The sequence below is a fragment of the Trachemys scripta genome, chromosome 4, assembly GCF_013100865.1.
Source record: "Trachemys scripta elegans isolate TJP31775 chromosome 4, CAS_Tse_1.0, whole genome shotgun sequence".
NCBI classification, from domain to species: domain Eukaryota; kingdom Metazoa; phylum Chordata; order Testudines; family Emydidae; genus Trachemys; species Trachemys scripta.
Genome location: NC_048301.1, coordinates 9,863,399 through 9,877,322, shown reverse-complemented (window position 1 = coordinate 9,877,322; position 13,924 = coordinate 9,863,399). Strand labels below are relative to the sequence as shown.

General features: G+C 45.1%; 1 protein-coding gene across 9 annotated transcripts in view; it reads right to left on the bottom strand.

The window, feature by feature from the left end:
* Positions 1–13,924, bottom strand: part of SAMD4A (sterile alpha motif domain containing 4A) — a 208,589-nt gene that overhangs the window by 108,688 nt on the left and 85,977 nt on the right. Inside the window, exon 1 of one of the 9 annotated variants that reach the window (XM_034769609.1) lies at positions 4,557–4,579. The exons of the other annotated variants lie outside the window; for them this stretch is intronic. Within the exon in view, the coding sequence (XP_034625500.1) occupies positions 4,557–4,563 (7 nt within the window). The 5' untranslated portion in view covers positions 4,564–4,579. Of the gene's footprint in view, positions 1–4,556; positions 4,580–13,924 lie in introns of those variants that run through there. 9 annotated transcript variants of the gene reach the window in all.

Sequence of the window (13,924 nt, the reverse complement as noted above, 5' to 3'; positions counted from 1 at the left end):
TTCTGTACAGGCCGGTGTTCCTGAAGATGCCTGCATCGGGCACCTTCCCTGACCACCCCGTGTTGATGTCAGTGAAACGCCCACGGTAATCCACAAGTGTCTGAAATACCATAGAGATGTACTCTGTCGCAAGATGGTCTGGAGCCAAAATTGGGATATACATGCCATCTATCACCCTGCCGCAGTTAGGGAATCCCATTGCCGCAAAGCCATCCATTATTTCACGCACATTTCCCAAAGTCACAGTCCTTCGTAGCAAGATGCGATTAATGCCTCTGCACACTTGCACTAATGCAACCCCAACGGTGGACTTCCTGACTCCAAATGGATTCACGATTGGCCAGTCGTGGTCTGGAGTTACCAGCTTCCACACAGTGATTGCCACACATGTCTCCACCGACAGGGCAGCTCTCATTTTGGTGCCCTTGTGCCACAGGGCTGGGACGAGCTTCGCAAAGTTCCAGAAAGGTGGCTTTCCTCAACCAGAAGTTCTACAGCCACTGCTCATCCTCCCAGACCTGCACAGCGATGTGATCCCATCAATCAGTGCTTGTTTCCCGAGCCCAAAGGCAACGGTCCATTGTGTGCAGCTGCTCTATGAATGCCAAAAGTAATCTGGTGTTATTTCTTTCCATGGCACACTGCAGGTCAGGCAACTCTGAGTCCTGTTCAGTGGGGAGCTCATGATACTGCATGACCATCTGCGATGGGTGTATAACAGTGACCACAACAGTAGAGAGAAGTGCAGGATCCATCCTTTCAGGCAGAGATGGTGGGTGCACAGTAAACAGGAGGCCATTGAAAAATGGCGTGAAACATAATCGGAAGCCCATGGAATGATGGGGCAGAAAAAACTGCATTGTGGGACATTGAGCCCGCACCCATGATGCGCTTTGATTCACTCCTTCCCACAACTCTTAGCTGCAGAAGGTGGCGAGTTGCACAGTGGGATAACTACCCACAGTGCACTGCTCTCACTGTTGACGCTAGAGCACCAACCATGGACGTGCTCCACTGATAGAAGGAGCGTTGTATGAACATGCAAAAGCAATATAATTATAGCAGTTTTTGATCGTTGGCGTAACTTGCATTGATAAAACTCTAGTGTAGACACGGTCTTAGAGTAAAGTGCACGTTTCATGTCACTGCTGCTCTTATAGGCTACTCAGAAGGGACCAAACTAGCAAGATGTTCTCTACCCCTGAGGGCTATGGTTAAAATAACATCATGACAGAGTACTGCCTCCAAATTCCTAGAGCCTGCCAACTGGAACCCAGGAACTAAAGCTGGCCGTGCAACATGAAACTACAGACAGCTACTAGGTCTGTTCTTCAGCACCTAAAAAACTCTGCAATAGTAACGGAACAAATGCTAAAGACAAAATGTCCTTTAACTGATCTGATCTATGATTCAACAGGATTTCCTCTCTGGATAAGAAGCTAAATATTTTGCTGTAGCTGTAAAGCGTGATTAAATCAATGTTGTGGTAGTCCAGCACACGTAACTCAGAGAAATGGACAATCCACCACACAGGACTCTACATTTTGTACCCAGGAGTGCAGCAGCCTATACAACTTTCTTTTAACGTCATCGTTTAGTCACATATCCACTCTGCCATGTAAGAATACATTTCCCATTACAAAACACTCTACAAAGCCAGTAATGAGTCTTCGTAATGTGCAACGTGGAGAGAGTACTAATTTTCCCCATTTTTATCCTACACGAAAATGACAACTTCCGGGAGGGGGGGAGGGGCGGGGAATAACTGAGTCATCAATATTACAAGGAACATGCTTTGTTAAAATAGGACATCTGTGTGTGGTGGGGAAGGAGGACTTAATAGATGCATTTGTAAAAGAAATGTTTTATTTTTTTTCTCCCCTTAGGACAGCAAAAACATTGATTGCTCTAAAACGGCATTAAAGTATTCAAACTAGTTTACAGTTTGTAGCAGAGTAACTTGTTAAAGCCACTTAACTTGTTTTATCTCTTCCACCTGTTGCATCTTGCTATTTTTGGGCCCCTGATCCTAAAGTGCAGCAGATGCCTGCGTCCACACAGAGACAGCTGCAGGATTGGCCGCAGACTGGAAGCTCTTTGGGGCAGTGACTGGTTTTTTATGGACATGTCTACACTGCAGCTGGGACCATGTGTCCCAGCCCAAGTAGACAGACTCCGCCCGAGCTAGCACACTAAAAATAGCAGTGTGGTCATTGCAGCCTGGACAGTGGCTTGGGTTAGTCACCTAAGCTTGGACCAGGGGGTCGGGTGGGCTTGGACTCAGGTGGGTAACCACTGCTGCTACTGCAATATCTACACTGCGATTTTTGGCATGCTAGTTGAGCGGAGCTAGCGTGAATCTGCATATCCAGGCTGGAGGGCTCACTCCCAGCTGCCGTGTCGCCACACCTTACTTGTACAGAGCTTGGCAAATGGGGAATTTGATCCTTGATTCTCGCTGCTAGGTGTTACTGTAGCGATAATTCTAAAGGCAAATAGGTGAGGTTAAAACTCATCTTTCACTGCTCATCCTATTGCCTTTTAACAATGCATGCAGATTGGAGCCTGAGAGGCCGGGTCAGTTTCACTTCTGTTTACAGTCAGTTTCACTTTCTAGTTCTCATACCCTAGCTGGATGCTTCAGGGCTTGGGTTGCAAATCAAAGAGGAATGTGGTTCCTTTAGAATTAAAAAGTTTGTAATTGACTTTTTAAAAATGTTATGTTTCATGGAACTATTTATTGATGCTGAGCTGTGATTCAGGTTTGGGGGCTAAACAGACCTGGCAGTGTACTTCTAAAAGTAATAATAACTGTTTCGTTAGGAACATTTCCTAATAATTTTATAAAATTTGGAACATTAAATTACATGAGGTCAATGGGGAGATCTGATTAAAAAAAACACAAAGGAAGATACTATGCCAACATAATTAAATGCTCCTGATGGTTTGCTGTTTGTTTTTGCACTGAAAGCGTGTGTTCATTTCCTCTTGCACTCATGCCGTCATCACAACTTACCTAGCATAAAACACACACCATCCAGGTGTAAATCCAGAATTAAGACAGAACACAAACACACAAACTTGACTGAAACCCACCTAGCCTGATTTTGCCCTCATTCACATTGGTGTAAATCTGGAGTAACTCCATCAGCAGTAGATGGAGTAATACTGGTGTGAATCCTGTGTGGGAAGAGTCAGGCCCATCACGTCTAACACAGTTAATCCAGCTAATAAAACATTTGATTTTCGGGGTAGAGGGGAAAGAAGGAATCAAAACAGAGCTGATCTAGTCTATGTATTGCACCTGTTCAAAAGCTGAAGAGAATTTTTCATTCAAAATATTTTTACAACTAAAAATGTTTTTTTCATAAAAAATGAAGATTTCCATGGGAAATGTCTGCTTATGACTACATTTGCTGTCTAAAACCCCCCAAAACGTTTTGTTTTTTGACTAGTGAAACCCAAACATTTTCATAAAGTTGTTGGTGCGTGGCACCTAAAAGCTGAAAAGTTTTGGCCAGTTGGGTGATCATTTTCAGTCAGATCCATTTTTTTCCTCCCAACTGACTGGAATTTTCCAGTTTTCAGGTGCTGAAAAATTTAAAAGATGTTGAAAATTCTGTGGATTGGCATGTTCTATTATTGGATGAAATCCCCCCCCCCCCCCCATTGTAGAAAATGTTCAACAAAAAATGAGTACTTTTCATTTTCATTGAATTTTTTGGTGGGAAAAATGTATTTCTGAGCAGCTCTAGTCATCAGTTTCCCATAGGCAATGGGAACTGTCAGAAGACAGGATACTGGGCTAGATGGACCAATGGTCTGACTCAGTATGGCCGTTCTTATGTTTCTATGTACCATCCATCTCCTCAGCCCTGGACCAGCCTCTCCTGCCATCCTCAGAAAAGGATGTGATGATTTTTTTGAATCACACACTCCTCCAAAGGAAGGACTGTACTCACTGCCCTGGGGCCTTTACACTAAACATAATTAAGAGTATTTCTCCTTTCGGTTCTAGCCATCCTGGGCACACTGGCATAGGTAAGCCTTCAATAAACGGGCGCTTAATCCTGCCACACTTACTCATATCAGAATTCCCATTAAGAGGGTTACTCACATGAGTACGGCTTCCAAGGATTGGGCCCCAGTTTGTGCTACTTTTATAACCAGCACTTCATATCAAAGCACAGTGAAAGAGCAGAACATTTGACATGAAAAGCAACTAAGAGCAAGTGCCCTCACAGCCAACTTTCTCCTCCTCCTCGCTCCGTCGGGGACATCGTAATCCCGTGTTTACAACTGCCTAGTCTCGGCCTGGTGGTTACACAATGCCACAAACAGAGCATAATAGATTTAACTGGAAGGATCAAGTAGAATAGGGAAAGTACGCTAGAAAGGAGCAAAGAATAAAGCCACAAAAATATATATACATACGTATAACATACACCTATATGTAAACACACACACACACACACACAGTGTCATGATAGAAAATCCGTAAGTGTGTCAGGAAAAACTATGAAACACAAACAAACAACAAGGCTTTTTTTGCAAACCTGACATGCTGGAAATATTTGTCCAAAGTGTGAAACCCCCTTGGTAATATATGGAGGGTCAGTTCCTCAGCTGGTGTCAAATGGTGAAGTTGCATTAACTTCAATGGAGTCGTGCCGATTTACAGTAGCAGAGGATTCAGATGTGGAAGGCAGCCGGATGTTGAATGACTCTAGTCTCTGACCCAGTATTATGAAGTTTGGGGGTGGAGGGGGCTGTTTTGGGTTTGGTGGTGGGGTTTTTTTTGACAGGTGGAAAATAGTATTAGAAAGAAAGAAAATGACTAAATATAACCAATCCCTGACTCGATAAAGTAACCAATCTAGAGCCAAACTTAGGTTTCAAACCTTGTAACTGCCACATTTTACATGCACAGAAGAAAGTTATTTAAGGGTGAAATCTGATCTGCTTTCAGCCCAGCCAGCAGGAAGATCTGGAAGAAGTGTGTCGCTGTTCTTTCTCGGATGCAGCTGCCAAAGACCTATGTAAATCACAGAGGCGACACTACGTGTGCCAGCACAGCTGCTCTCCTCCCCGACAGCCTCCTCTTCCTCCACTTAGCAGCCGCACACAGTGCCCATCTGAACACCTTGATTCAACAATGCACCCTTCATTGCGAGGCCAGGTATTAGCTTTTATTGAATTTTACTTCTGTTTAAAGGCTTGACTCTCCACACTCTTAGGGTACGTCTACACTGAAATGACACCAGCAGCTGGCCCATGTCAGCTGGCGTGGGCCCGTGGGGCTCGGGCTGCAGGGCTGTTTAACTGCAGTGTAGACATTTGGGCTTAGGGTGACGCACAGGAGCTGGGACCCTCCCCCCTTTGTGGGGTCCCAGAGCCCAGACTCCAGCTCAAGCCTGAACATCTACAGGACAATTAAACAGCCTTGCAAACCCAGGTCAGCTGACACGGGCCAGCCACAAAAGTGTTTAACCGCAGTGTAGGCATACCCTTACATGAGTGCTCGCTCTATGGGACTAGTTCTATCAGTGCCTGACCCAAAGCCAAGAAAGTCAATAACAAGACTCGCATTGATTTTGGTGGGCTTTGGATCAGGCCCTTAATCAGTGAAGGTCTACAGGATCGGGCCCCAGAGCATAAGCAAGGCTGCTGCTAAGTACCCTGAAAACCAACCCAGCTCCAGGCATAAAGGACTGCATCTGAATTGCACAAATAAGGACAGACGACTGCATATAAGACAACCTCTATTTTCTCCATGCATCACACAGGGACTTTTACTGCTTGTATTATTTTTTAATTGTAGAAGCACCTCTAACAAAGGGCCTTTTCTGTGTTACGGTTAGGAGCTGTTAACAGTTCATGGCATGTTAAAAACATTAGATTTGTGGACTCTAAGAAGCATATTCTGCCCTGGGATGCGCATGCACGTACGCACACACCTCCCACTGAAGTCCGTCTAAGCTATGCACACCTGCACCCAAACAGAGGCTTTCTAATTGTACATACATGAAGGAGATACAAATAACTGTTCTGTTTTCAGTGCTCTAATAAAAACCAACCCAAGTACAGATTTAAGACAAAGGGCTTTTTTATGTAACCAAAAAAAAAACCAAAAAACCCCACAGTCTTCAAATACACGTGCCTACCCACTGTCCTAAGAACGGCCATACTGCATCAGACTAAAAGTCCATCTAGACCAGTATCCTGTAGTCTGACAGTGGCTAATGCCAGGTGCCCCAGAGGGAATGAACAGAACAGGTAATCAAGCAATTCATCCCCTGTCACCCATTCCCGGCTTCTGGCAAACGGAAGCTAGGGATACCATCCCCCCATCCTGGCCAACAGCCATTGATGGACCTTGCTCAATCAGGGCCTGAAAAGTCTTCCCACCTAAAGAATTTCCACAAGGAAACAGAGATTTTCCCTCTGATCTTCCTCCCACCCTGGTGTTACATAGAATCTTGAAGTGTGCACACAAGGCTGCAGAAACGGTACACTTTAGTGTTGCAGTTTCACTAGCGCAGCCCAGGTTCCAAGCACACACTGGGCCCTTAGCCAGATGTGGCGTTGAAGTCAGGCAGTTGCACTAGTGTATTTCTCAGCTCTCCTATCAAACATCCGGACTTGTCACCACAGCAGCAATTCAGGCCAATTTCTGTGACAAACATACTCACGGCCAGTGGTAATATCTGCCTCTCTTCAGTTCAACACCAGCAGAATTCACAGCACCTGCTCACCCCAAAGAGCATGTGCCTGGCTGTAGAAGAGCACATGCCATAGCATATGAATTGTACGTGTGACAAGAGGATGTGGAAGGTTTGGGTTTTGAAATAGGGAAAAAATGTTAAAACGCATTATTCTTTTCATGAGCATCATCAACATGGAAGCATGTCCTCTGGAATGGTGACCGAAGAATGAAGGGGCATACGAATGTTTAGCAGATCTGGCACATAAATACCTTGCAATGCCAGCTACAAAAATGCCATGCAAACACCTGTTCTCACTTGCTGGTGACATTGTAAAAAAGAAGTGGGCAACATTATCTCCCGTAAATGTAAACAAACTTGTTTGTCTTAGCGATTGGCTGAACAAGAAGTAGGACTCTATGGACTTGTAGGCTCTAAAGTTTTGCATTGTTTTGTTTTTGAGTGCAGTTATGTAATAAAAAAAAATCTACATTTGTAAATTGCATTTTCACAATAAAGAGATTGCACTAAAGTACTTGTATGAGGTGAATTGAAAAATACGGTTTCTTTTGTTTATCATATTTACAGTGCAAATATTTGAAATAAAAATAATATAAAGTGAGCAGGGTACACTCTGTTTTCTGTGTTATAACTGAAATCAATATATTTGAAAATGTAGAAAAACATCCAAAAATATTTAATACATTTCAATTGGTATTCTATTGTTTAACAGTGTGATTAAAACTGCAATTAATCGCAATTAATTTTTTGAGTTAATCGCGTGAGTTAACTGCGATTAATCGACAGCCCTAATCGGAACGTTTGGTACACACTTATGGAGGATGATCAGGCTGCCTGAGGCTAGAGTTGCTTCTAATCCCCATTCATGTAACGCCCAAGTTAAGCTACCTCTCATTATGTAAATACACCTATTATGTAAATATAATTTATGGGCTAGCGTTGTTAAAAGAGATTAATGAAGCATCAATGCTTCTAAAAAAGAAACATCTTTCCAAACACTTCTTATGCAAATATTGCTTGTTCAAACTTTATGCATTATTCAACCATAGCATTTCAGTGCTTTCAATGACTTTCCATTAACAACTCCTTCCAAGAACTGTAGGCCCCTGCCAGTGCCACCTGGGGCAGAGACCAGGGCAGAGAGGCAGTCCTTTCTGCCTCTGGGAATTTGATGGCTTCCTTCCTCTAGGATTCCCAGGATCTACAGAGTTGTGAATTCCTGACTCTCCCAACCCCCACCATCCAGAAAAACCCTCTTATCTTGTGGGAAAATTATCAGGAAGCCCAAGTGCCACCTCCCTGAAGGATTTTCTGTAGGAAGGGATGATCCAGCCCTTTTCTGAGCATGGAGAGCAAGACTGAGGCCTCATACAGGTCTCATTGTTACCCCGTGCTGCCTCTGTCTGGTTGTTGTATCCACCTCTTGTCTCTCATCTTAGACTTAGACTGTAAGTTAACATCTTTTTTTCTGTGTTTGTACAGCACCAAGCACAACGGGACCCTGATAAGTGCTGCCATCATACAAACAAACAATAAATAATAATAAAGCAAGGCTAATTTGGCTCTCTTTCTTGACAGCATGTCAACCTGTGTAGTGAACAGAAGGCAACCTAGAGGTCTTGTTCAGCCCTTATCCGCTTCAGGCTCAGGCTAGAAAGCTGCAGTGGAACTCCCTACAGTTACTCAGGCCTTTGTCACCTTTAGAGTGGGTTAGAGCAATGCACGGAGAAAGGGACTGCGCCGGAGGAGCTTTTGGAAACATCACCTAGTGCAGAATGCAGTAGCCTGTGTGCTCAGACATCCTTAACTCAGGTGCTCTGAGCTCTGCACTGGCTTCCAGGTCTTCTCCAGGTGCAGTTCAAGGTGAGCAACAAAGCCCTAAATGGTTGGAGCCCTGCCTACCTGAAGCACGCCTCTCTCTTTGTGGGGTCCTGCAGCAGCAGAGATCAGCAGAGGTGTTCAGGCAACCAATCCCTTAGTTCAGTGGTTCTCAACTAGGGGTCCGGGCCTTCTGGGGGGCTGTGAGTAGGTTTCAGGGGGGCCACCAAGCAGGGCCAGCATTAGACTTGCTGGGCCCAGGGCAGAAAGCCGAAGTCCCACTGCATGGTGCTGAAGCCCAGGGCCCCAAGTCTCGCCACCTGGGGCTGAAGCCGAAGCCTAAGCAATGTAGCTTCATGGGGCCCTCTGGGGCATGGAGCCTGGGCAACTGCCCTGCTTGCTATCCCCTAACACCGGCCCTGGCTTTTATATACAGAAAAGCAGTTGTTGTGGCACAGGTGAGCCGTGGAGTTTTTATAGCATGTTGGGGGAACCCCGGTGTGACTGTCCACACCCCTAAGGTCAGGGCAGAGTGGCCTATCAGTCACCGTCTATAAAGCCGCCCTTAGACTCCACCGGACCCCAACCCAGAGCCCTAACAGTGACATAGCAGCTTGCCACTGACTCAGCGTAGGGGTCCTACCGAAACACACTGAGGTTTCCCAGGTGGGAGGTACCATTCCGTTACCCTCCTTGGGTCACTTCCTACCAGAGTCTGCGTTGGGATCTCCCATGAGATGTCTGGTTCTCGGTGGTCAGCGGGGCCGGTCGCCTCCAATGGCTCCTCCAGTCGCCGAGGTGCAGGTGGGGCCAGAGTGGCTCTGATTCCTGGCGTAGTCAGGGGCTGTGGCTGGCCCTCCACAGGAGCTTCCCAGACAGGTCCTTCCCCTGCGGCCTCCAGCCCAGAATAAGCTGGGCTCCCTCCCTTTATACAGCTTGAACATTTGGAGCATGCCCAGTCTCACCAGGGAGGCGGGACTTCCGCTGTCAATAATATGGGCTTAACCCTGTCTGTGTTAGTGTGGGGTAAGTAGATCCCGTCACACCCAGCCTTAATTTACATGGGTAGCTGCATTTTCTCAGTGCCAGCGCTTCACCCATGCTTCCCACCTTGGTCTGATAGAGCCCGAGTTTCCTGAGCCTCAGGGCATTCTACCGGGCCTACCTTTTTCTTTAAGCTGTTGAGGAAGAGGTGGGTATGGAGGGCATGTGTGGGCTGAAGGAGCATGTCCTGATGGGATGTGTTTGTTATTTCTTACTGGCCGATTTCATAAGATCTGCGGCTGCTGGTCTGGCACAGGTACCCTTTAAAAAAAAGCAACGCAGTGCCACTGTCTGCAGTTAGAGAGACCAAACGTTTCAATTACTGATTCTCTCTCTACCTAGGTGTCAGGAGGAGAAAAGACACACTCAAGAGCCACCCCTGAAGCTGCCCCTCTGGAGCCGGGAAATGGACAGCATGGCAGCCTCCCCGTAAATGTTGCTTTTCCATAGGGACTGTGATGTGGGAAGACAGGGATGGTGCAGACTAGTCCTGTCTCGCAGAAAATTATTTGGAGGGATCCTCAGACAATCCACACTGCAGTGGATCCAGTGCAGTAGAGAAAGCCTTTCCAAAGCAGCATATGCCTTCGTCCTGCCTTGAGCGCAGGGGACTGGACAAGATGACCTGCTGAGGCCCCTTCCAGTCCTACACTTCTATGATTCCATGACAGCTGTATGCAAACGAGCGTCTCTTCAGAGAAGGGACTGGTGCTGTTGTTCTCTAGAGCACTGGAGATCTAACTTAGCAAAGTTGATGTGCTGTTCTGTCTAGCAGGGATGTGCAGAGCAAATTTGTTCACACTCTTCACTCAAGAGAAATCTGCCAGTGGACTCAGTCTGTCTTAGACAATCATGCTCTCTCATGTCCCCTCAGAGCTGAATAAAAGCTGCCATGCCAGACAAACAGGCATTGGGAGGGAGGGAATAACAGTTCTATACATGAACTCTCACCTAATATACACTGCAAGAACTTGCTGCTGATACCAGTTTATGCCTTCAGCAACCTGAGTGAAATCTGTCTGTCATCAACAAAATCTAGCCCAAGGGAAAAGGAGAAGAGAATAATCAAAAAGCTCACTTTTGCTACTGAATTTCTTTAAATACACAGCACCTTTACATTACTGTTACCCTATGAATGCACCCTAGCCAGCTACCACTGTCCAGCCAATAAAATACTGGCATTTTCCAGACTGCCAGCAAAATGAGAACTTTTTCATCGACCCTGTCACTAAACAGAATACACGATGGTGTGGTATAATGGTTTTATCAGCATGAATTTGGGATGGACACATTCCTCACAAGCAGTACAGCAAATTATGCAGGTCCACAAGTGCAGATGAGTGCAGAAAACCAATAGGATTTGTGGTCCTATATCACTTAGGTGATTTTGAAAATCTCCCCTAGAATATTTATTCCACACCATCCCATCATCATTAAGTAATATTTATTTGGCGAAAGCGGTTTCAGTGGCACGTCAGGAGTGAAAGCTGGAATAGAGAGGGTTTAGGATGGAATTGGAGGAGAGGAATTCCAGGCACAGACTGCAGAGTAGGTGTTAAATGTGTTTAGAGGTAAAAAGGGAAAGGGGATATGGGGTGATGGTTGGAGAGACAAGTGGGGTCAAGGTAGGGGGATGTAAGATGGAAGAGTCTAAAGCAGGGGTAGGCAACCTATGGCACGCGTGCCAAGTGAGCTGATTTTCATTGGCACTCACACTGCCCAGGTCCTGGCCACTGGTCTGGGGGGCTCTGCATTTTAATTTAATTTTAAATGAAGCTGCTTACACATCTAAAAAACCTTATTTAATTTACATACAACAATAGTTTAATTATATATTATAGACTTATAAAAAGAGACCTTCTAAAAATGTTAAAATGCATTACTGGCATGCGAAACCTTAAATTAGAGTGAATAAATGAAGACTCGGCACACCACTTCTGAAAGGTTGCCGATCCCTGGTCTAAAGCATGCTTATATTGTGAGGGGAAGGAGCTAGATGAGAGTGAAGGTTTAAGGAGAAGAGTAAGGGAGGGGATGAGAATGAGCTCCAGGGAGATCAGATGGGATGGGATATACCAAAGATGTTACAGAAAATCTTATTTTAAAAAATCTGGGGATTATATTTTACAGCCTTCCTCTATAAGTGGGCTGGTGCTTAGTTGCTGCTAACCTAGCAGGACTACGGACTTGTAGGTGACGAAAATCAGAGGTGGTTGAGAATTTTTTTTTTGCTCCCACCTAAAATGTCGGCCTTGTAACTATTGGGTTTCTATGTTAGCCTCCAATGGATGAATGGGGAAGTTCACATCTCTCAGAGGATTGTTTCTGATTCTGAAAACAGACAAAAGTCACTGCATCCATTACACTTGTGTCACATCTTCCAGGCTCCCAGCAATCGTAACTTCTAGAGACTTACTTTTTCTTTTTAAATGAAAGCTTAGATTCTGGAGAACAAAATGGCAATGTGAAAGAAGTGCCAGGGCACTGTATTGGCTGACTCTGAGCCCTGACATTAGTGTTTATGATGGTGAAGGATTAACAGTGCTTTGGCATCAACCAACCATAGTATGACCAAACCATGTGGTAAATGCTTTTCAGTTTTACATTGCAACCCTCCTGCTGTTCCAGTCTTGGAACTGTCATTGAGAAAACATCATTAATTGTCTTCCTGGAGAGAGGAGAAAGAACATGAGGTACAGACAAATATGAGGTAAGAATTATGTAGACAGAATCAATTCAAGATTTCATCTCAGTAGGATTAGTCAATTGTCTCTGCCAGATTTGAATGCCCATTCTCTAGAGATGAAAGGGATAGCACGTCTCTCTTATATGTCCATGCTTTGGAAAGATCTTAGCTTACAGAAATGTCTATAATTCGGAATCAAAATTTCCCCCTCTTCTTCTTTAGAACAGTTTACAGAAAAGCAATCATTTAAACTGATGCAACAGGAGCTTCAGGTTTTTATAATTTGACTGCAATGAAAGCATCACAGTAATGCATTAAATGGCTTACGCATGACAAAGAAGAACAAGAAAAATAGATTCTTCCCCGAGTATCTTCTGGTGCTAGAAGCAGGTCATGTTTTTCCACAGGTCTGTGGGTATATCTACACTACAAAATTATGTCGACCTAAATTATATCACCATACAGCCACCGCAGTAATTAAATCGCTTCTGTGTGTCCACACTACGCTCCTGGTGTCGGCGGTGCGCATCCTCACCAGGAGCGCTTGCACCATTTGAACTGTCAGTGTGGGGGATTGTGGGATGGCTTTTGAAAGGCAGTAACAGTCGATACAAGCAACGCAGTGTCTACACTGACATTGCATCGACCTAAGCGCTACACCTCTTGTGAAGGTGGAGTTATTAAGTGGGTGTCGTGAGAGAGTTACATCGGTGGGAGCTGCATTTTAGTGTAGACGCTTACAGAGTTAGGTCGACGTAAGCTGCCTTATATCGACCTAACTCTGTAGTGTAGACCAGGCCACACTGATCCCAATCCTGAGATGGGTACCACCAGTTTGAGCCCTAATGTCCACCGAAAGTCCCATTATCGTCAACAGTACTCCATGCAGGTGTAATATGCATGCTGGTGGATACCTTTGCAGGATCAGTGTCATTCATCTACACATGATTCCAAGCTTCAAAACATTTTTGTGTTGTTGTGCTGGTGCTGGTCTTGTCCCACAATAGTCTTATCAAGCCTTGAGAGTTGAGAATGAATTTCGTGATTCTTATAGAGCCCTTTGTAAAGGCGTCAAATACAAAGAGCATAAATTTCCTTTCAATGTTACATTCAAAAGCGTGGGCAGGTGTTAAAGCCCCTCCCAACACAACTTGCAGAGTGGATAATCTTGGGCCCATCTCTGCTGATTTTCATTCCTGCTGTGTGCCCTGCCCACAATCTCATGATTATGGACAGTATTTTCCGAGATGCTTTGATACCAATTAAAGGATCTGTATTCTTTTTTGTGTTATGCAAATATGTTACTCTTTGTCATCTTCGTAAGATAAAAATACCAATCCAGCAAATAGAACAGGAGTACTTGTGGTACCTTAACGACTAACAAATTTATTTCAGCATAAGCTTTTGTGGGCTACAGCTCACTTCTTCAGATTAGGGTTATCATACGTCCATTTTTTCCCGGACATGTCCGGCTTTTCGGCAATCAAACCCCTGTCCGGGGGGAACTGCCAAAAAGCCAAACATGTCCGGGAAAAATACCGGCCGGGCACTTCCTCTCCCACGGCTGCTCTGCTCCTCCCCTGACTCAGACTTCGGCTCTGTTTAAGAGCCAAGCTGCCCGAGCCAGCGCTACCGGCTTCGGGCAGCCCCC